The 21,752-nt window shown below is 41.7% G+C and overlaps 1 protein-coding gene across 2 annotated transcripts in view; it reads right to left on the reverse strand.

The window, feature by feature from the left end:
• Positions 1 to 17,526, reverse strand: part of Cul5 (cullin 5) — a 50,727-nt gene extending 33,201 nt beyond the window's left edge. The window contains exons 1-3 of one of the 2 annotated variants that reach the window (XM_032911584.1): positions 17,013 to 17,526; positions 6,824 to 6,933; positions 3,684 to 3,783 (exon numbers count right to left, since the gene is read on the reverse strand). In XM_032911584.1, coding sequence (XP_032767475.1) covers positions 3,684 to 3,783; positions 6,824 to 6,933; positions 17,013 to 17,261 — 459 coding nt within the window. In that variant the 5' untranslated portion in view covers positions 17,262 to 17,526. The remainder of the gene's footprint in view (positions 1 to 3,683; positions 3,784 to 6,823; positions 6,934 to 17,012) is intronic. The other variant, XM_032911583.1, reaches the window with a different exon arrangement.
• Between the last annotated feature and the right edge of the window lie 4,226 nt (positions 17,527 to 21,752).

A 21,752-nucleotide genomic window follows, 5' to 3' on the forward strand; every position in this document is an offset into this window, starting at 1 on the left:
TTCTAAGTTTTTGTTTGTCTTCCTCACTCCCTTTTTGAGCCAGGGTACCCCTGAGCTGGCCTGGAGCTCATACGTGAGGCAGTTGGCTTCCAACACAGCCACCAGCCTGCCTCTGCCTCCTGAGTACTGGGATTAAAAAGGTATGCCCTCCTGCAGCCAGTTAACAGTAAATCTTATGACAGGTAAAGTATTTCTCTTTGCAGGGATGGAATTGGTGCTGAAGTTATACCTAGAGCTTAAACATGCTATCTTAGACTTCACTTATTTTTAAAGGTGGTCCTCGATTTTCCCACTGCTCACACTGGGCTGATCTTGTGACCAGCTTTCACCACACAGAATGTTGCCATAACAAGCCTAGACCTGATGAAATCTTGTAGGTCCCACAAACACCTTCTAGGATGTTTTCCTTAGGAATATGAGATAATTTTTCCAAGAGGAAATCAGCCCTGAGTAATACATATTTAATTATGCTCACTTGGACCACCTGACCCTTGCAGACCCAACTACCAATGCATTAATGAGCTTGAGTGAAATTAATTGAGGCAAGCCCACATTACTAAACCAGACAACAATGAACAAATAAATTAGTTGTGTTGGGTTGGCTGATACAGTTCAAGCATAGATTGCTTGCCTAGTATGAGTGAGACCATGGGTTCCCCAGAACTGAAAAATAAGCCAGTAAAATAAAATGGTTAGGTACTCTTTAAAATAAAAACAGGCTTGCAAATGGCTCAGCAGCAAAGGTACTTGCTGTCAAATCTGACAACCTGAAACAAACATATTAGAAAAAGGAGACTGACTCCCATGGGATGTCCAATGACTGCCACAGGCATACCATGGTAGACAAGAGTGTGCATACACAAAAAACAAATAACTAAAACTGTAAAAACCAGTTTAAAGAAAAAAATATATCTTTTCCTAATAATTTCTCATGTCCTATCTACTTTTCTTTTGGCTTGTTTTTCAAGACATATATATTATATACATATTACATACATAATCTATATTAATAATCTGATTCTTTATGATCCTACTTCCAGAAATTAAAGTGTAAACTTTGCTAATTTGAAATAAACATTATGTACTTTTACCCAAAATCATTAACAAAGAAGCTGATGTTTTCTAGGGCACAAATTAAATTGTGGTACTTGAAGCATTTAAATTTCTAAGACTTTAAAATAGTTTCTATGGGTAGTTCTAGCTGTCCTGGAACTAGCTTTGCAGAGCAGGCTGGCCTCAGAGAGATCCACCTGTCTCTGCTTCCCAAATGCTAGGATTAAAGGTACACCACTATCACCCAAACTCCTAACCCCAGACAGACAGAGTTTTCATTAAAGTAATTTCCTATGAGATAAATTATCATTTAAAATTTCTAAGGCAGATCCTTGGAAGGTCAAGTTTGAGGCCAGTCTGGTCTACAGAGTGAGTTTCAGAACAACCAGGGCTGCACAGTAAAACCCTGTCTCATAAAGCCAAAACAGACAACAACAACAACAACAACAATCAATCAATCAATCAATCAATCAATCGCTGGAGAGTAAGAAGTTCTGGTCTTGTAGTTTTCAAATTCATTTTTCTATGAAGAAAAGTAATCTGCTCTTCAGTTGCTTCTCAAACTGGTAAGGACACATTAGTGATACCACGTTTACTCAGAAACAACACACTATCTTTGAAGTTATCTTTTTTCCCCAAAAAAAGATGGTGTGAATAAGAACTTAACCAAAATAATACTTATTATGTAATTAATTAAATGCCTAAGTAAGATTTGTCTTCATTTCATTAATACTAAAAACTTAGCAAAACCTGAGTGCTGACTTCAGCTCAGTCGCAGCGACACAAAATTTAACTCTAGGAATTTTACAATCTTGAAAGAGAAGTATCTGAACTTGAAGGAAAGTTACTTCCCACTTGAGGTGGCCTTAGTCATGAGGAAAAAGAATCTGACCGTGAGTTCTATCTACCACTGCAATAACCTACAGTCTCCCCTCAGGCAGCATCTGTTCTGCTGAGAGGCCTCCAGCAACTGGGTATATTCTTGACTAAACCTCCCGAGTACTAAGGTTTCGAACACCTGCCAACGTGCATAGTTTCTGCGGTGCTGAAATTTGAGCTCGGATTCTTACATGCTGGTGGTGTACCAACTGAAGTATGTGTCCTGCCCTTCTTCTAGAATAATTGAGGATAATGTTCTTTTGACAGAAATATGGGAAAGCTAATGACAATCATGTCATTTCAAAATATAACAGGTATGTCTGTCATAAGTTCTTGTGAAGGCACTTGTTATCGGAAAGTCTGGCAACCTGAGTTCCATCGCTGCAGCACAGACACAGGAAGAAAGAACGAACCACTTCAAAGCTGTCCTGATCCCCACATGAACACTGCAGCTAATACTTCACATACATACATACATACATACATACATACACACATACACACAATCACAAATGAATAAATATAAGTATTTTTAAAAGTTATTATGAATTTTTAAATTACTTCAGGAACTTGTCTTCAAAATCATAAAATATATAGCTTCATATATTGTGCATGTTCATGTATGAGCAGGTATTCATGAATACACATAAACATACATGTGTAGGCCAGAAGAGGTTTGGAGGTTTTGTTCCTTAGGTGCCACCTACTTTAATTTTCCTTCTCTCTTTCTCTCTCTCTCCTAGTTCTCACTGGGCATGGTAGCACACATGTTTAATCCAGTACCAGCAGAGGCAGGTGGAGCTCTGAGTCCAAGGTAAGCCTGATCTATGTAGTGTGTACCAGGACAACCAGGGCCATGCAGAGAAACTCTTGTCTTAATAAACAAAAGAAAACCAAAAAGTAGTTCTCACTGGCCTGGTAGGATGGGGATCTACGCAGTGGTGACATTACAAATAAATGCCACCGTGAACAGATTATCATTATTATATTCATTTATTTATGTGCAGGGACGGGTATCTCCCCACAGCATACATATAGAGGTAAGAGGACAACTTTTACCTTGTAGGTCTACCATGTGGGCCCCAGATATTAAACTCAAGTGTTGTCAGGTTTGATGGCAAGTACCTTAATTCACTGAGCCATCTCACTGGCCCACACTTGGCTTTTTCAAACTCCTATCCTTGTGCCTGCAAGCCAAATTCTTTACCAAGTGGGCCATCTCCCCAGTCAGATATGCAATTTCAATATTTATTTTTAATTATGTGTAGTTGTGTATGTACCTGATGTGAGTGAAAGTGTCCATATGAATTAGAGACACTGGACCCCTGGAGGCAAAGTTACAGGCAGTTATGAGTGTCTGATATGGTTGCTAGGAACCAAACTGCAGTGCTCTGCGAAAGCAGTGTGTGTTCTTAACCACTGCCTCTCTAGCACCATATACTAAGTTTTTAAAGCAATCTAAGGGAGCTACGTATGGTGGCATATACATTTAACCCTAGCACTAAGGGGGTAGATCTTCCAGTGTGAGACCAGCCTGGTCTCCAAAGTGAGTTCCAGGACTGCCAGAGCTACAGTGAGACCCTGTCTCAAAAACCAACCAACAAAAACATACAAAGCAGTCTGAGGATGAGGCTGTGGCTCACTGATCCAGGCCATGCTTACTTATCAGCCAAGTGTCTAAGGCTCTGGAACTGACATCCAGCACTAACAAGAAGAAAATGTAAAGTTAACATGGAATATGCAGAACTTACTGCCTGTGCTTGCTTAATAAATTCAAGAATATCTTCTTTTAAAGCCTGATGAATTTTTGATGAGCCTTTATCATCCCAGAGACAGACAGCATGTACATCCCTGTAAAAATAAAGCAGATCAGGAGTGAAACAGGCACACAGAGAAGCATTCTCCTTAAGTCCTACGTTAGTACAGTTTCCACAAACCACTCTTCGGAACTAAGCACTCTTTGGAAGGTATCTCGAAGGTAACTTTCTATTATTTCCATTGTTGCTGCTTTCCCTTTTGTTTTTGTTTTTGTTTTGTTTTGTTGCTTTTGCTTTTTTGTTGTTTGTTTAGACAGGGTTTCTCTGTCTAGTCCCTACGGTCATAGAACTTGCTCTTGTAGACCAGGCTAGCCTCAAGCTCACAGAGAACCACCTACCTGCCTCCCCAGTGCTGGCATTAAAGATGTGCATCATCACCCCCTAGCTGTTCTCTTTCTTAATTCTCTATTAGTTGTACAGACATTTATTACAAGCCAGGTGGTGGTAGCACAAGCCTTTAATACCAGCACTCAGGAAGCAGGAGCAGGTGAATCTGAGTTCGAGGCTAGCCTGATCTACAAAGGGAGTTCCAAGACAACCAGAGCTACACAGAGAAATCCTGTGTTGTGTTGTAAAACAAAACATAAAACCGAAATCATTACAAAAGTATGACCCTGTCTCCTAATCTCTATCTCCAAAGTTAATTGCTATAATTTCTCTGTTACCCAGGAGTGTGGTGCATGCCTGCAGTCCCAACACTGGGAGGCAGAGAGAGGGGACCAGAAAGCTTGCAGTCAGCCAATTGAGTCAAACTGGTGAGCTCCAGGTTTAGTAGGTAAAAGACTTTGTTACTCCCTTCTACCTTGTCTACTCCCTTCTATACCAATGCATGCATCTCTCTGCCTCTGTCTCTCTCTCTCTCTCTCTCTCTCTCTCTCTCTCTCTCTCTCTCTCTCTCTCTGTCTCTGTCTCTCTCTCTCTCTGTCTCTGTCTCTCTGTCTCTGTCTCTCTCTCTCTCTCTCTCTCTCTCTCTCTCTCTCTCTCTCTCATCTCTCTCTCTCACACACACACACACACCACTTCTGGGGGTCCTCATGTTTGCACTACAAAAACTGTGTCTACTGAATCCTTTCCCTAGCCCCTGACTATACTTTGATCGTAATTTTTCCCAGCTCAACTACATGGTAATTGATCTTATAAGGTTTTGAGTATGTACTAATATTTAATGTGTCTATGATATAACTTAGTATCTTTTTCTATTGCAACATAAACCTATTCTTAGAAGTTGTGAAGTTTGGGGATTTCAACCTGATCAACTCATAAACATTATGTTTTTCTAGTTGCTTGTAATGCTGTATTTCTATTTAAAAGAACACTTTTGTTCTCACAGCTCTGAAAAAAATGAAAAAATTGATATAAAACCTGGAAAGACGAAAGTTCAGGTAAAAAGAACGCTCATTAAGCTGTACTTTTTCAAAACTACTGCTGAAAAATTTCCCTTCTTCAATGCAAATGGTCAGAGTTGATTTCTAAGCTGCTGTGAGTGCTTTCCATTCAGACGAAATCATACCTACTGGCATTGCCAGGACACAGCTGAGACAACTCCTAGTTCTTTCTGCACATGCCTTGCAGAAAATTTTGCAAATTTTGCTCACCTCAAAATTTCAGTGTGACAGGTAAGCAAACTGAAACTAACACAGGAACAGTCACCTGATGCCAAGGCCTGGGTTGAATTAGCTGGCTGAACTGGGAAGCCCGATGTGGATAGCTTCCCAACACTGGCTTTGCTTGCTAACAAAACTGTGTCTTCTGGAATTAAACAGGCTTGTGTCCAATGCCCTGACCTTAGATACTACAGACTATAGTCCTGGAAGCTTTAGGCTCTGTGCCTACATTAATGTTTCAGCCTTAACTATGTTCCTGTTCCCACCTTCCCCAACCCAGTACTGGGGTTAAACCAGGGTCCTGTCCATGTTAAGCAAGTATTCTACCACTAGAACAAAAGTTAGTTTTAAAAAAGGGGGTGGGGTTGGGGATGCTACAGAATGGCTCAGTGATTAGGAAGACTTGTTTGTTACTCTCCTAGGACTGGGTTTCAGTTCCCATCAGTCACATGGAGGCTTTCAACTCTTCAAGCCATCTAGCATACTCTTCTGGCCTCCTCAGGAAGCAGGCATGCACACTGTGTATTTGTATATACGCAGGCAAAACACTCATGCACAATAAATTAAATTAGCAGTTCACACAGAAACTGAAGAAGAAAACCATTGGCTTTCTAAGGTAAACCTTGTGGTTAATAAGTTGTTTAAATCTGCTACACTGCCTCAGACACTGTTCTCTAGACATGTGGCCAAGGACTAAGCAGCAACAAAGCAGATCTGAGATTCAATTCCTTAGAAAAATCTGTTTGTAAGGTTAGCCTTAGTCTGGAATCTGAGAACTGCCAGTTTCCCACATCTTAATAAACCTTCCCGGAAATGATAACACTGGTTCATGTATCTAAACTGTTAATACAAACATCCTGAATTTATACTAACTCTTCCTAGGAGTCCAGAGTTTGACTATATAGCCACTTCATTAACTCTTAATAACATATCACATGTTGTCAACCTTGCTGCTGAAGAAATTAAATGTCCCATGACTGGAGAGACGTCTCAGCAGTCAAGAGCACTTGTTATTTTTACAGAGGAGCTAAGGCCATTTTCTAGCTAGCATCCACATGGTGGCTCACAAACTCCATTTCCAGGGGATCCAAGACTCTCTTCTGTCCTCCATCAGTACCAAGTACACATTTAGCACATACACATACATGCGAGCAAAATACTTATACGTATAAAATGAGATAAACAAATCTAAGAAAAAAATGTAATGCCCCAGGTGAATCCATTGGAAAAGGACTTTTGGAAATTTGTGCTTTTAATCTCCTCCTTAAATCTTCCAATTTCAGCCCTTTTGCCTTTTCCCTGTATGTTTAGGTTTGTAAGGTCAGAGAACCTAGACTCTGTCTTGGGAATCTCCAACACAGCCAGTAATAATACACAGGTTTTCTTACCACTTAAACTCTTACTGTCAATCCAGTATGTAAAGCCACCAAAACCCGCTTTGTTAACAAACAGAATTACTGGATTACTTACGAAAACAGATCAAACCACTGCTGCTTTGTTACAGATTCCTGGCGTAAAAGCTTCAAAACAATTGGACGCATGAAATCCCACTTGTCTTCAAACTGGAGAGAACCTTTATTCTTAAAAATAAAAAAGATAAAATATGGTTTAATTTTAAAGTAATTAAATATAAAAGTCTTACATACGTTTCTCTAAAAATATATATTTCTTAAGGAAAAATAAAGAGATCAAATTTAGAACAAATACCTTTCTAAAACAGAGTTCTTATAGGCTTAATTTTATAGCAGGGAATCAAAGATAACTATAAACACAAATCAGAAATTTGTGGAATTATAGGTCAGAATCATAGCCTGTACATGAGTCCCTGGGGTCATCCTAGGAGGAGGGGAAGAAAGAGCCTGCAAAGACTAAAACCTAGTGCACGACAGCGTACAGGGAAGAATTTGTTACAAAGAGTGTGGCCTTTCCTCTTGGTTCCTTCTGGTAGATACTCCCCGGACAACTGGAATGTCTACCTAATATGAACCTTAGGTCCTGTGTAAGGGACAAGATAATAAATGCGGTTTTGGTAGGGGACTGGCAGAGTCAACATGGTCTCAATATTGGGGCTGGCCAATTTAAAAGACTAACAATGTAATTTAGAGAAGGGCTTTGTGTCATGTAGAGGTCAAAGTATCCATGGACATAAACATTCTTATCTTTGTGAAGAAATTCCACACAAATTGCCAGGGAAAAAGTTAGATTAGCTTCCTTAGGCATAATTCATGTATATTGTCATACACTGACCAGAGGGAGGACAACAGAAGCTGTACCTCGGGCCTCCTAGACTCCATCCTATAGGCCTCTCTCTTAAGCTGATCTTGAACTGAGTGCTGCAGCCATATAACAAATAACAGTAATTATGCCAGCCTGCAGTAAAGCCTGAGTCTTTCTGCTGTTGAAGATGAATGGGTATCTTACAGAGAGACTTAATCCTCTAATTTCGTAGCTGTATTACATTCTTCACACTGCAAAGCTGTCAGCTGAAGAGATAGCTCAGCAGTTAAGAGCTCCTGTTGCCCTTTCAAAGACCTGGGTTTAATCCAGACCCACGGTAACTCACGACTCTCTGCAACCCCACTTCTACGGGATCTGACGCCCTCTTCAGGCTTCCAGGGACACCAACCATGCACACAGTGCACATACACGCATGTAAAATATTTATGTCCATGGAAGTATCATTTTTAAAAAAAAAACGGGAGGAAGGGAAGCTGGGTGTGGTGGCACCCACCTCTAATCCCAGAATTTACGAGACAGAAGCAGGTGAATGTCTGAGTTCAAGGTCAGCCTGCTCCACATAGTGAGTTCTAGAACAAGCCATAGCTACAAAGACCGGGTTCAAAAGAAACAAAATAAAACAACGCTATAAATCCACAAAAGCCCACCAGGCAGTAGTACACTCACCTTTAATCCCACTGTACTTTTGTGGAGTTTTTGTTTTTTGTTTTTTGTTTTTTTCCAAGACAGGGTTTCTCTGTGTAGACCAGGCTGGCCTCAAAGTCCAAGAGCTATCCACCTCTGCCTCCCAATGGCTGGGTTTAAAGGGATGGGCCATTACCACCTGGCTTACTTCTAATTCTTAATATATCACGTTACATAAATAATTATCAAATGACAAAGAAAATATCTGTATACCTGTAAAAGTCTAAAATTTTAAGTACTTTTGATCCACTGTTGGTTAAAATCAATGCTAAAAGAAAATGTCTCATCTAACAAGCTAATAAAATCTTGGCATCAAATTTGAGAGCAACACGAGACACAAAGGAAACATATAAAGATTTAAATGAGCATTATCATACTGAACACTAGTCCATCCTAAGCATTTTGTCCTACGAACAGTATCTTATTAGGAGAAAAACAAATTAGTCACAGCACCAAACAGAAAGAAGGAGCAACTTCCTATGTACCAGCCAAGAGCTTAGCTCCTATTCTAGCTAAATGTATTCATATGACTTGTTCTGGCCAATAAAGTTCATTCATTTCTTTTCTTTTTTGACTTCCCCCCCATTCGTTTTCTAGTAGAGCAGCACTAAATATTTTATGAAACTCCTGATTTGTTTTTATATACTTTACTTAAATTATATTAATTTTCATGTCTTCCTATGTGGGTGCATGAGTGCCACGGCGTGCATGTGGCGGTCAGAGGACAATTTCTGAATGTAGGTTCTCTTCTTCTACCTTGTGAGTTGCAGAGGACTGACGTTATCAGGCTTGGCAACAAAAGTTTTATTAGCTGGTCTGACTTGTCAGACCACACAAATGTTTTTAAGGATACTGCTTAGTCCAATCATTTATTGCAGGATTTTTTGTTTTGTTTTGTTTTGTTTTTGTTCTATTTGCTGACCTTTATTTTGGAGTAGCAGTGGCCATCCTGGAATTTGCTCTGTAGACCAGTCTGGCCTTGAAACTCACAAGAGACCTGCCTGTCTCTGCCTCCCAGTGCTGGGAGTAAAGGTGTAAGCTACCACCGCTTATCATAGACTCTTAACCCAATCATATACTGCATGAAATCTGCAAACCTCCTGAATTATACTTCAGAAACCATTTTTCAACATATCCTCTGACAACCTACATCAAATCTTCTGGTATAGTAACTTTACCTAAGATTCCTAAACCTACCACAGACCTACTGAACCCACTAGAATTCAGAATCAGCATGCTTATCAAATGATAAATTCATGTAGTTGTGAGTCAGTCTATGGCACCAAAACTTAGGAACTACTAACCACCATCATATAAGACTAAAAGGAAGTGATGTTTCTTACACTCACTTACAAAGGTTACCCTAAGTTAGTCTGTTGCTCCAAGTGCCTACTGCTACCGCTTAGTAGTATTATATATAATATATATGTATATATTATACAATATAATATATAATAATATATGTATATATATTATATAATAAAGACACCTGAGAGATGTGCCAACATTAGCTGAGCCTTTTTCCCTTCACCAACTACAGAATTTAAGTGAGCCAGGCACAGTGGCATAGAACATTAAACAGCACTCAGGAGGCAGAAGCCCGAACTGAGTTCCAGGTCAGCCTGATCTATAAAGTAAATTCCAGGACAATGAAAGCTACACAGTTAGACCCTGTCTAAACAGAAGAACTTAGGTAAATTGAAAGGTTAATTTTTGTTCTCCTTGTGGAGCTAGCTAATGAGTTTAGCCAGATTTGTGATCCTAAATTATACATTATGTAAGGCTAACTTTATGCCTGGCTATCTATTATTTTTTTCTACTGCTACTATTCTCCTGCAGCTTCATTTCTCCTTCTAAAAAAATATATTTTATGTATGTGTGTGTCTGTATGTGTGTATGTATGTGCATGTGTGTAGCTGCTATAAGATACCAGGTGAGTGCTGGGAACAGAACCCAGGTATCTAACAAAACAACCAGTGATCTTTTTTTTTTTCTTTTCTTTTTTTCAGAGCCGGACCGAACCCAGGGCCTTGCACTTGTTAGGCAAGCACACTACCACTGAGCTAAATCCCCAACCCCACAACCAGTGATCTTAACTGCTGAGTGATCTCTCCAACCACTATCCCTCCCTCTTTTTGAGACAAGGTTTCACTATATACCTCAGATGGCACTATATACCATCAAGACCTGGCTGGCATCAAACTCAGAGATCCACCTATGCACCCAGTGCATTCCATTATACTCCCTCCTCTCTCTGCCCTTCCTTCCTGAAAGGGGTATACAAATAAATTATAGAAGGACTCTTACAACTTCCTGGCTCTAGCAGAATAGATTCATAACCTCTTAATACTTTTTCATTTCAACTAAGTCATTCTACACAGGCACTTTTAGCAATTATAAAATTAAGCAATGTAAGTCTTACAATTAAAATTCAAGAAGCTACAGAGTATTATTGCATGATGGCTCTAAGTTGGTACGTACTTGCCTTACGAAAATGAGAAGACATGAGTTCAAGCTTCCAGAACCCTTATTTTAAAAAAAAAAAAAAAAAAAAAAAAAAAAAAAGGCTGAGCACTGGGAGTCAGATCTTTGTGAGTTTGAGGCCAGCCTTGTCAACAAAGCCAGTCCAAGACAGCCAGGGCTCTATTTCTCAGAGAAACCCTGTCTCAAAATAAATAAACATGCAAATAAATAAACTCCCAAAGCAAAAAACTGAGTATGGTGGCATTTCTGTGTAATGCCAGTGCAAGTAACCAGTAGTAGGAGCATCCCTGAGATGCCCTCCCAGCCAGTCTTGGTTAACTGGCAAATTCTAGGCAAGTGAGAGCAGATCCACTGTCAAAAAATAGTGGACGGCTCTTGGGGAATGACACTTGAAGTTTACTCTGGCTTCCACATTCAAACATATGCATGTGCACATATTTGCATATGCAAACACAGTATCCAGTCTTCAAATTTCAGCTCCAATTCTTTCTTCCTAGCTTTCTTTAATCATTCCGTCAAAAATATTTCCTCAATATGTAAAGGCACAAATAGCACATAGTAACATCTCTGAACTTCTGCCTTAAGAGAAAAACATCAGTAAAATCGTCTTGAATATGACAAATTTCCATAGAGCATGGGCATTATTATATATGTCTTGGTATTCCTTAGGGTACCCTTGCCTGTTGGTGTCTAATAAACAACTTTAAGGATGAAGAAATTTGGGCTGGAGAGACGGCTCAGCGGTTAAGAGCACTGACTGCTCTTCCAGAGGTCCTGAGTTCAATTCTCAGAAACCACATGGTGGCTCAAAACCATCTGTAATGGGATCTGATCCCCTCTTCTAGTGTATCTGAAGACAGCTACAGTGTACTCATATATAATAAATAAATCTTGAAAAAAAATAAGAATGAGAAATTGGGGGTAGAAAGATGGCTCAGTGGTTAAGAGCACTGATTACTCTTGCAGAGGTCCTGAGTTCAATTCAGTAACGGGGATCTGAAGACCTCTTCTGGTGTGTCTGAAGACAGAGACAATGTATTCACATACATAAAATAAAGAAAGAAATCTTTAAAAAATGAATGCAATGGATTTCATAAAATTTTAGCTTTATCAAAAAAAAAAAAGAAATTAATTCTAGACATTTAGAATTGCTTGTATGTCCTTTCATTTTCCTTATTTCCAAATGCTGAAAGTTTGCACTGAGAAAAAACTGGGCCTTCTATCTCAGTTTCTTTCTTCATTTTTTTTTTTTCCTTTTTTTTCCGGAGCTGGGGACCGAACCCAGAGCCTAGCAAGCGCTCTACCGCTGAACTAAATCCCCAACCCCTCTATCTCAGTTTCTTGTTAAAAGATCCAACTGAGATGGTTTCAAATGACTGGCCCCATGGACCACATAGCTAAGCAAGAAGTGGTAGGGTCAGAACCTTATTTTGGTCTAGAGATCAGATTAGCACTAAAAGATAAAACTATAAAAGAGGTATTAAGAAAGAGCTGAAGATTGAATCCGGAGAAATAATTTGGATGTCAGTGATTGGGGAAGACGGTAAAAATAAGGAGAGAAAAAGAGAAACAGCAGAGAATAAGAAATGATACCAGACAAGAGAATGAACCTTATCAAGAAGAATCTGGTTTGGTGATCAGGATATTACTACTGTTCAGGTTCTTAACATCTGACAGTTTCAAGGTAACTGGATGGATCAATTAAGGGGAAAGAGGGCTACGAAGGGCGCACGGGCAAAGTCTTAGCAGAGTACAGGTTTATACAAGAGACACAAACATTCTTATGCTTAGACAAGGGAAAAGAGAGCAGCAGGAGGGAGACATATCACCAATTCCTGGAGGACACTGCAGGCTAAACACATAGGTGCAGGGCAACCTGAAAAAGAGCTACGGCAATATGGAGACACCAGCAAGACATAAGGTAGTGAGTGACCGAGGGAAATAATTGCTAGTTAGTGTGCTAGGAACTAAGAGGAGTGAAAACATTTGAACAGTTGCCATCTGGAGTAGGAGAATCAACTGAAATTGAAGAAAATGAGCACCCTGAGCTCAGATGACAATTACAAAAGAAAAAGAACAGGTAGAATTAAGTATCAGAAGTAATCCAAAATAGGAGATGAAACGGTACTATAAGTTTGCTAGAGATGTTCTACAGCTAGAATGTGTAAGGAAAAGAAAAAAGATAAAGTTCCCACGTGAAAAGGAGTCAGACTTAGCCAGTTGACAACTGTATGTTAAAATGCACTACACACATCTTTCTATACTCAAAAGATTGCCAAGATCCAATGACAAGTTCACTTGATCATGATCCCAAATAAAATAAAATACTAATATGAAATGACTTAGTCAGGGTTTCTAATTCCTACACAAACATCGTGACCAAGAAGCAAACTGGGAAGGGAAGGGTTTATTCAGTTTACTTCCATGTTGCTGTTCATCACCAAAGAAGTCAGGACTGGAACTCAAGCAGGTCAGGAGCAGGAGCTGATGCAGAAGCCATAGAAGGATGTTTCTTACTGGCTTGCTTCCCCTGGCTTGCTCAGCTTGCTTTCTTATAGAACCGAAGACCACCCAGGGACAGCACCACCCACAATGGGCTGGGTCCTCCCACCTTGACCAATAGTTGAGAAAATGCCTTACAGCTGGGTCTCATGAAGGCATTTCCACAACTGAGACTCTCTTTCTGTGATAACTCCAGCTTGTGTCAAGTTGACAGAAAACCAGCCAGTACATGAAAGCAGGTCTTATTGCATCAGACTCTTAGAAATCGCATAAAGAACGTTTCTAATCTTATTTTCTCAAAGAGTACCAGCTATTTCTCTGAATTCTGTCAACTATAAAAACAAAACAAAGAACCCACCCCCAAACAAATAAAACAAAACAAAAATACCACCTTGCTTCAAGTCACAAGTAAACTGGGATTTACCCCCTTGAAGCGATCTGGCTCATAATTCAGTGTGTTTCAGGTACAGTTGGTAGATCTGGTCATGACTCAAACTGGTCTTGTCTGGCCTACATTTTCCCTTTCTGACTGATGGACATGATAATTTTCTCTTTGGTAAGATCTACTTGCAGAAGTCCAAGGCATTTCTCTAATAAGTCAATATACTAATCCAACCAAAAAATATGCTAATTTGGCCACTCCCCAGTAAATCCTATATCTACTCAAGGTGTAACAGCTCTGCTTAATCTCATAAATTACGTCATAGATGGACCCTGGCAGGTCCTCACATATTCCAAAGACAAACTTCAGTCTCCCCATTTTATGATTCAAAATGTATTTGGAATTCCTCCCTCAAAAGTTCCAATGACTCAAATAGGTAAATGTAGATAGATAACAGAATCAAATGTCTGTTTATTATGTCCTTCATATTACAACAGTACTAGCTATCTAAAATCAGACTATAGGCCAGGCCTGGTGGGGAATACCTGAATCCCAGCCCTCTACAAACCTCTCTGAGCTAAGCTGGTCTAAATAGTTGAGTACTGAGGCCAGCCAAAGCTACAAAGTTCTGCCTCAAAAATAAATACTATTCATTTAGGACATCTGCTTTTTCTCACAGTCATTATCTCACAAAATTATCTTTTTGAAAATTCATATTTGGCATCTGACTTCACTGAGTCAGTTACAAGTTTTTCCAATGTATTGTTATGAAGTTACAGTACTTTTTCTTTCTGGTTTTGAGACAGGCTCTAATGACAGCCCTGGCCGGCCTGGATTCAGAGATCAGCCTGCCTAGCTTCGAGAATGTGGGAATAAAGGTGTGTGCTATCTGAATGCAGAGCTTTAAAAATCCTAGTGATCTTTAATCCTAGCCCAGTCAGGTAGGCTTTTCCATTTTATGTGTATAAACTACAGATAAAGATTTATAATTTCCTCAAGATAACAAACACTAGTGACTGGAATACTGTGTTTATTTTCCTAAAGGTCCTACGGAGAATATTGACTTTCCTAAGGACTTGGGATGGAAATTGTAGATTGTACCTCATAGTTAGCCAAGTAATGAACAGGTCAAAAGTTTACAAAGAACCAGGAACCCAATTATTTCTTAAACACAATTCAAGAAATAACATAAAACACTGCTTATGTATATGAGTACATTAGTATGGGTCTTGAGAGCATCCTAAGCGAAAGCATAGGACTATAGGAGGTGTGCAGAGAGACGGCTCCGAGGATGAAGTGCTTATTATATGAGCCTCCTGACAACCAGAGTTTCATCTCCAGAACCTACCTAAGGATAGAGGGAGAGAACTGACTCACAGAGCTGTCCTCTGATCTCTAACAACCATACAGTACACTCCCACATATACACACACTAAGCAAATTAAGGTTGGAGTGGGAGTGACCATGATGAACGTACACTATATGCACGTATGAAATTCTCAAAACATTAATAAAATACATTAAGACCCAAAACCCCCAAAACCCTAGGGGCTAGTAAGCCGGACAACCTCAGTTTGAGCTCCAGAACCCAGACAGAATGGGAAAACTCCCAAAAGTTGTTCAGTGATGCTTGCCTTTAATCCTAGCACTTGGGAGGCAGAGGCAAGTGATCCTATTGAGGCCAACCTGGTCTTCAGGGTGAGATCCAGGTCAGTCAGGGCTACACAGAAAAACCCTACCTTGAAAAACAAAAGACAAAAAAAAAATGTTTTTTTGACCTCTATTGGCATGTCTGCACTCATGTACACATTAGAAAATTTGAAAAACAAAACCTTATAGAGTAAATAATCTTTCCTGCGAATTAGTCTATAATGTAGCCTCAGCTGGTCTCAACTCACTACATAACCGAGTCTGGGCTAGGTCCTCCTGCCTCAGTGACCCGCATCATACTGGGAATGACCAATACCACCAGGCCCAGTTTCAAATGGTTCTTCTAGTGCTTTAGCGTACTGATATTAAGTGCCAGTCGCTGTTTTTAGGCATTTTACATAGTTCATCTCTCAAAAGTGCTACCAAAAATGGAGGAAGAAACTTGGTCAAAGAAGTTGTTATGGTTAGGGAACTTGCTCAAAGTCATACAGCTGTTAGAGACAGAAATTCAACCCATGGCTTGCTGCAAGGTGGCACAAGCCTTTAATTTCATTATTGGGAGTGGGGAGGGTCAGCAGAGGATCTCAGAGATCAAGGCCACCCTGGTCTACAGAATCCAAGGACAGCCAAGGCTACACAGAGAAACCCTGTCTCAAAAACCCAAGAGATAGAAATTCAGGAAGACCTTTTAAGGAACCCCTCAAGTGGTGTTGCAGGCCTTCAATCTCAGTGCAGACAAAGGATTTCTGTGAGTTCGAGGCCAGTTGGGCTACATCGCAAGTTCTGGCCAAGATGGGGTCGATGAGACCCCTTTTAGGGGAGAGGAGCCTTTTCTATTATTATTATTCATTCACACAGCCTGAGAACATATGTTTATGTCCCCTCAGGTCATCACTAGCCCCATTTCAGCTAGTGCTTTAGGACAGAATTCTTACTAAAAACACAAACTTGACTCGTGTCTTTATCATAGTCCTCATTTTTTATCAATCTGCCTGCCCTGAGCCTCTCCTGGTATTTAAAAACTTCTCAATGCTTTCTTTAATGAAAACTCTTCTACACTCTAAAAGAATGGTAGAACTTTATCGGATGCCACCTGATGTCCTACATGGGAGGTCGGGGCTGGGAGACAGTTCCTCAAGGAACAAAAAAAAGAAAGAAAGAAAGAAAGAAAAGAGGTGGAAATAGGAAGTCAAGCGTGAGAGAACTGAAGGGAAGGTGTAACATTTAGAAAAGGGAGAAAGGGGGTGAAGTGGTAGGCACTGCTGTCTGGCTCGCATTTTCTGCAGACCAGTGTGTGAACAGAAATTAAGAAATGGGGTTGGGGGTTAAGCCACTGAAACCTGCTAGGTAGCATTTTGTTGGGATTTTTTTTTCCTGTTATGTCTTTGACACTCCATACAGAAGAAACGGACCCCAAGAGTCACAATGGCGGGTTGGTGCGGGCCCAGCAACACTGCTCTCGCTTCCAGCCTGGGTTGATCCCCTGAAAGCATCGCTCCGAGTCAGTCAATCAGCCGGCGGGAGGAACCACCAGATCCTCTGGACCCCGAGGCCAGGGCCCGGCGTCCGGGTGCTCGGGCAACAGCCACCCGGGCTCCCGTTCCGGTGGACAACCCTGAAACACTCTCACATCTCGCTGCTCACACGGAGCCCGGTCCTTCCCCAGGAGCTGAACGCGTCGGTCACCGAGCAGAAGCCGGGCTGCAGTCAGGGGCTTACCTTTAACAGATTAGACGTCGCCATGTTCTCAACTTGGACTCTCGCGAGACGCGGCGAGACTTGGCGGCGCTCGGGGCCAGGCCTCCTCGAGAGGCCGGGGTTCCCAGCAGGACCCCGCAGGCCGCAGCGAGGGATGCAGGGGACGCCGGAGCGGCGTGCCGTCAGCGCTGAGCTCGTCCCAGGCACCCGTGCTTCCTCGGGCTTTCCCGCTACATGGTCACCCCGGCCTGCCCACGCGAGAGAGCGCATGCAAACGCTTAAAGAGACGCGAGCGGCGAATGGTGGGAAGGGACAGGGAGCCGACCTGACCGGGAAGAGGTAGTATCGACTTCCCCGGGCCTCCCCAACTCGTCTTCGGTTCTGCCTCTGGGGTTGCACCCGCCTCGGCCGCCAGCAACGACTTTAGCTCGGCTTAGGGCCCGCACCTCAGGTTCCGTGGCGGTGTCACGTGACGCGGCGGGCGGGGGCGTGCTCGGGAGCAACCCAGGCGATAGCAAGCCACTGGGTCCCGAGGCCGCGCGGAGGGTGGGAGTGCGCCCTCTGCTGGCTGGAGCCGGAGCAGCCCTCACGCGCTCGCCCCAGATCGGGATTGCTATTCAGAGCTCTGGATTAGATTAGCCTGGAAGGCTTTTTACTGCTGTCCTCCGCAAATGCTGACATGGAGAAGGCGCCCGGTAAATTATTTGTTTGGTGTCTGATGCACAAACGTGCTGTTATTCCGCTAAAAAAAGAATGCCCGCTTGTTCAAGAAGTGATTATTAATCTTGGATTCCTTAAGACATATCCTAGAGCACCCTACAGTATTTTCTGCAAATTGCATCGCTTCAGATCACAAATCTCTGATCAAGGGAAGACAATATAATTTATACAGGGTTATCTCCGTTTAGCTGTAATTTAATGCATTACGCAAGTTCCTAGCACTGTTCTTTTTGGGTTTTGTTTGTTTGTTTCTTTGGTTGGTTGGTTTTTGACAATTTCTCTATATAGCCCTGGCTATACTGGAGGTGCCTCCGCTCCCAAGTGCTGGAATTAAAGGTGTGGGAAACCACCACCTGGTGTCAAACTTGTTTCTTTGAAACTCATCTCTCACTGTTCCACAATTTTAATCCCAGTACTCAAAGCAGAGGCAGGAGGATCTCTGTAAGATTGAGGGCAACCTGATCTACAGAGCAAGCTCCAGGACAGCCAGGGCTACAAAAAAACCAAAAGCTTCTCAAACATTGCTAATACATTGTTCATCTTAATCTGGGGTGCTAATTAGAAAAGCAGACTTTCAGGCTCTACTCTGAAGGATTTTATTTCATATATTAAGCCTGAAATCTCCTTTTGCCCCAAGCATTCTAGGTACCTTTGTTTGAAGCGGTCTTTCTATGTTATTCTTGGAAGGCCAAGAATTCTCTATGTAGACCAGGTTGACCTAGAACTCACAGAGATCTGCCTTTCTCTGCCTCCAGAATAACTGGTAGAATTATAGGTATGTGCTCCCCTCCAAAATGGCCAAAATTTCCTTATCTCTGCTTCGGGCAGGTTGTGGTGGAACATACCTTTAATTTCAGCACTCTGACTTCCAGACCAATTAGCGCTACACAGTGCTTAAAATGAGTTAAGATCTACTTCTCAGACCTTGAGTGCTTTACACAATGAGCCTTAGTTCTCTTGTTGGTGAAATTAGTATTAAAACATCTAAATCACAGCGCTTTTGCAAAAATTAAATATAAAGGCTGGCGAAATGGCCCAGTTTTAGGACACTGGTACTCTGGCACTTAGGGGGCTCTGTGTATAGGCATCAGGCATACACTTGGTGTGCAAATCTACATGCTGGCAAAAATTTATCCACATAAAATTCTAAAAAGTTAAAGATTAAATATGACAGGCTAGAGAGATTGCTCAATAGTTAAAAGCATTGACTACTCTTCCAGAGGTCCTGTGTTCAATTCCCAGCAACTACATAGTGGCTCACAACCATCTATGAGATCTGATGCCCTCTTCTCATGTGTCTGAAGAGAGTGACAATGTACTCACATACATAAAATAATAAATCTTTAAAAAAGATTAAATATGACATTGATATAAAAACAGTATATAATTTATACATATAGACAGTGTAATTAGAGGTAAAGTGTATAATTCTTACTATGTGTAAGACATGATTCTATACATTTTTGGTTTTGTTCTGTTGTTTTTCGAGACAGAAGTTTCTCTGTGTAGCTGTCCTGGAACTCGCTCTTTAAAAAGGCTGCCCTGAACTCAGAGATCTGCCTGCCTCTGCCTCTGAGTGCTGGGATTAAGGAGTGTGCCAGCACCTCAGCTGATTCCATACCTTTTAATAGATTAATATACTGAATGCTGGAATTTATCACTCATAGTGGAAACCTTAAGTATTAATTAAACTTCATGAAAAGAACAGTGAAGAAGGAAACAAAACAAAGGATGCAAAAATAGAAGGGGAATAGTCCGGAGAGATGACTCTGGGGCAAAGAACATACCTGCTGTCTGAGAAGGTCCCTGAGTTCTGTTCCCAACACCCACATTTGGTGGTTCACAACCATAATGCCAGTTCTGTGGGGAATCTCATGCTTCTGGCCTCCGAGGGCCTCTGTATTCACATAGACATACACAGAGAGATACCCACGCAACACACATGTACATCAGTTAATTTTGACATGCTGTGACTAGCTCAAAGGCTGAGCATTCCTAAACCTTCCCCTGCTAGCAAACACTCCCCTCTGGTACTCCTGAAACTCCTAACCCTTCCCGTGCTACCGAGGCAGCCGGTGGCCACTCACTCAGGTACTTACAAGGCAGTCTGGCCCTGCTCTCTGGTTGCTCTTACATTCTGTCCTCTTTCTTTTCATCTTGTCTGGTTCCTACCCCTTTCAAAACTCAAGGTCTTGTGACCCTCTGCCCAGCCATTGGCTGTATAGAAGTTCTTTATTACCAATCAGAGCCAGCTGGGGGCAAGCTTTCTTCAGCCTAGTGTGGAACATTGCAAACAGGTTTTTTGGGTAACACAATTACCAAGAGAACACCAGTCAAAACAGTTTTTAACCTTTGAGCTTTAAGATTTGCTTCCTGAGTCTCATTAACCTCCCTCCTCCCTTTAGGAAGAAACGTTTCAGTAAAGAAGTAGCTACACAACCCGCCCTCATTCCTCTGGCGTATGTCCTTTCCATCCTCACTTCTGTGATGCTCTCTGAGCTTATGCAGTTTGGGGGAGCACTGTGGGTGTCTGACTGTTTTCTTCTCTGGGAAGCTGAGCACCTAGCCACTGCCACAGCAACAGTTCTTCTCAGGAGGCCAACTAACTGGTTAATGAGTCTCTGCAGTACACTGAGGGAAAGAAAATCCCTCCAGGATATCCTAAGCTGACAGCGGCAGTAATTATGTGTATCATCACGAATGTTTAAAAGGCAATTTACTAGGCACACAATACCCACTTAACAGTGAAGTAGCAGTTGCTTCTCCACTGAGGCCTAGACCTCCCCAGCCACGGGCTTTCTGTCCTGGTTTACAGCACTGTGTGTAAGTTTTCTCTTGTGGAACAGACCCAAAATCCAATCCTAAAATTAGTTGTTTACACTCCCAACAGTCATGCCACTGTGCACCAAGGAACGAGTATCATTTCTCAGTGTAAGACCCTTATCAGGGCTGGAGAAATGGCTCAGCAGTTAAGAGCACTGACTGCTCTTCCAGAAGTCCTGAGTTCAATTCCCAGCAACCACATGGTAGCTCACAGCCATCTGTAATGGCATCCGATGCCCTCCTCTGTTGTCTGTTGACAGCTACAGTGTACTCACATACATAAATAATTCTTTAAAAAAAAATCCTTATCAAGGGCTGGGCCGTGGTAGCACACCCTTTTAATCCCAGAACTTGGGAGGCAGAGGCAAGGTTTGAGGCAAACCTGGTCTACAGTGAGAGTTCCAGCATAGCCAGGGCTACACAAAGAAACCCTATTTCAAAAAAACAAACATACAAACAAAAAAAGCCATACCAAGCAAGACTCTTGTTGATAAGACAATCCTTCCCCAGCAGCCTGCATATTGCATTGAGGTATGAAAACTAGGAGGGAGTTCTGTGCTCATTCTCAGACTGATAAATGCCATAAACAAGGACTTAAAACAGCCTTAAGGTTTGGTTGGGGAGATCCTTGAGGGGACCTCCCTGTCCAGCAACTCATGGGGAGGAAGCCCACCCTTGACCTTGGATATTTGGCCCTAAACCGTCCTGACTGTGACTGCAGTGTCAGTACAGTCTGAAACAATCCTATGGTTTATATTAATTCTGTCCAAAGGGCATAAGTCATTTGGCAGAGTCCTTGCTCAACATGCACATAAAACAGGCAGAGAGGTGCTGCCGACCTAGTCCTAGCACTTAGGAGGATCAGAAGGGCAGAAACTCAGGGTCGTCCTCAGCTACATAGCGAGTTCTAGACCAACCTGGGCTGAGTAAGCCCAGTCACAAAACAAACAAACCCAGACAACAAGGTTAGTGTGACAGTTAATTTTGCTTGACAGCATTTAGAATCACTATGAAAACAAACCCTGGCTTATCTGTGAGGGATTTTCTAGATTAGGTTAATTGTCATGAGGAGATCCACACTAACTGGGGATCCTACCCTGAAGCAAAAGGGAGATAAAAGTAGGACTTGTTGCTCTCTCCTTCCAGTGTGACCATCTGTTTTGCACTCTGGCAGCCATCTTGCCTTTCTTACTGTTCGATCTCAGAGAAACCTAGGGA

The sequence above is a fragment of the Rattus rattus genome, chromosome 8 (assembly GCF_011064425.1).
Source record: "Rattus rattus isolate New Zealand chromosome 8, Rrattus_CSIRO_v1, whole genome shotgun sequence".
Lineage (NCBI taxonomy): Eukaryota > Metazoa > Chordata > Mammalia > Rodentia > Muridae > Rattus > Rattus rattus.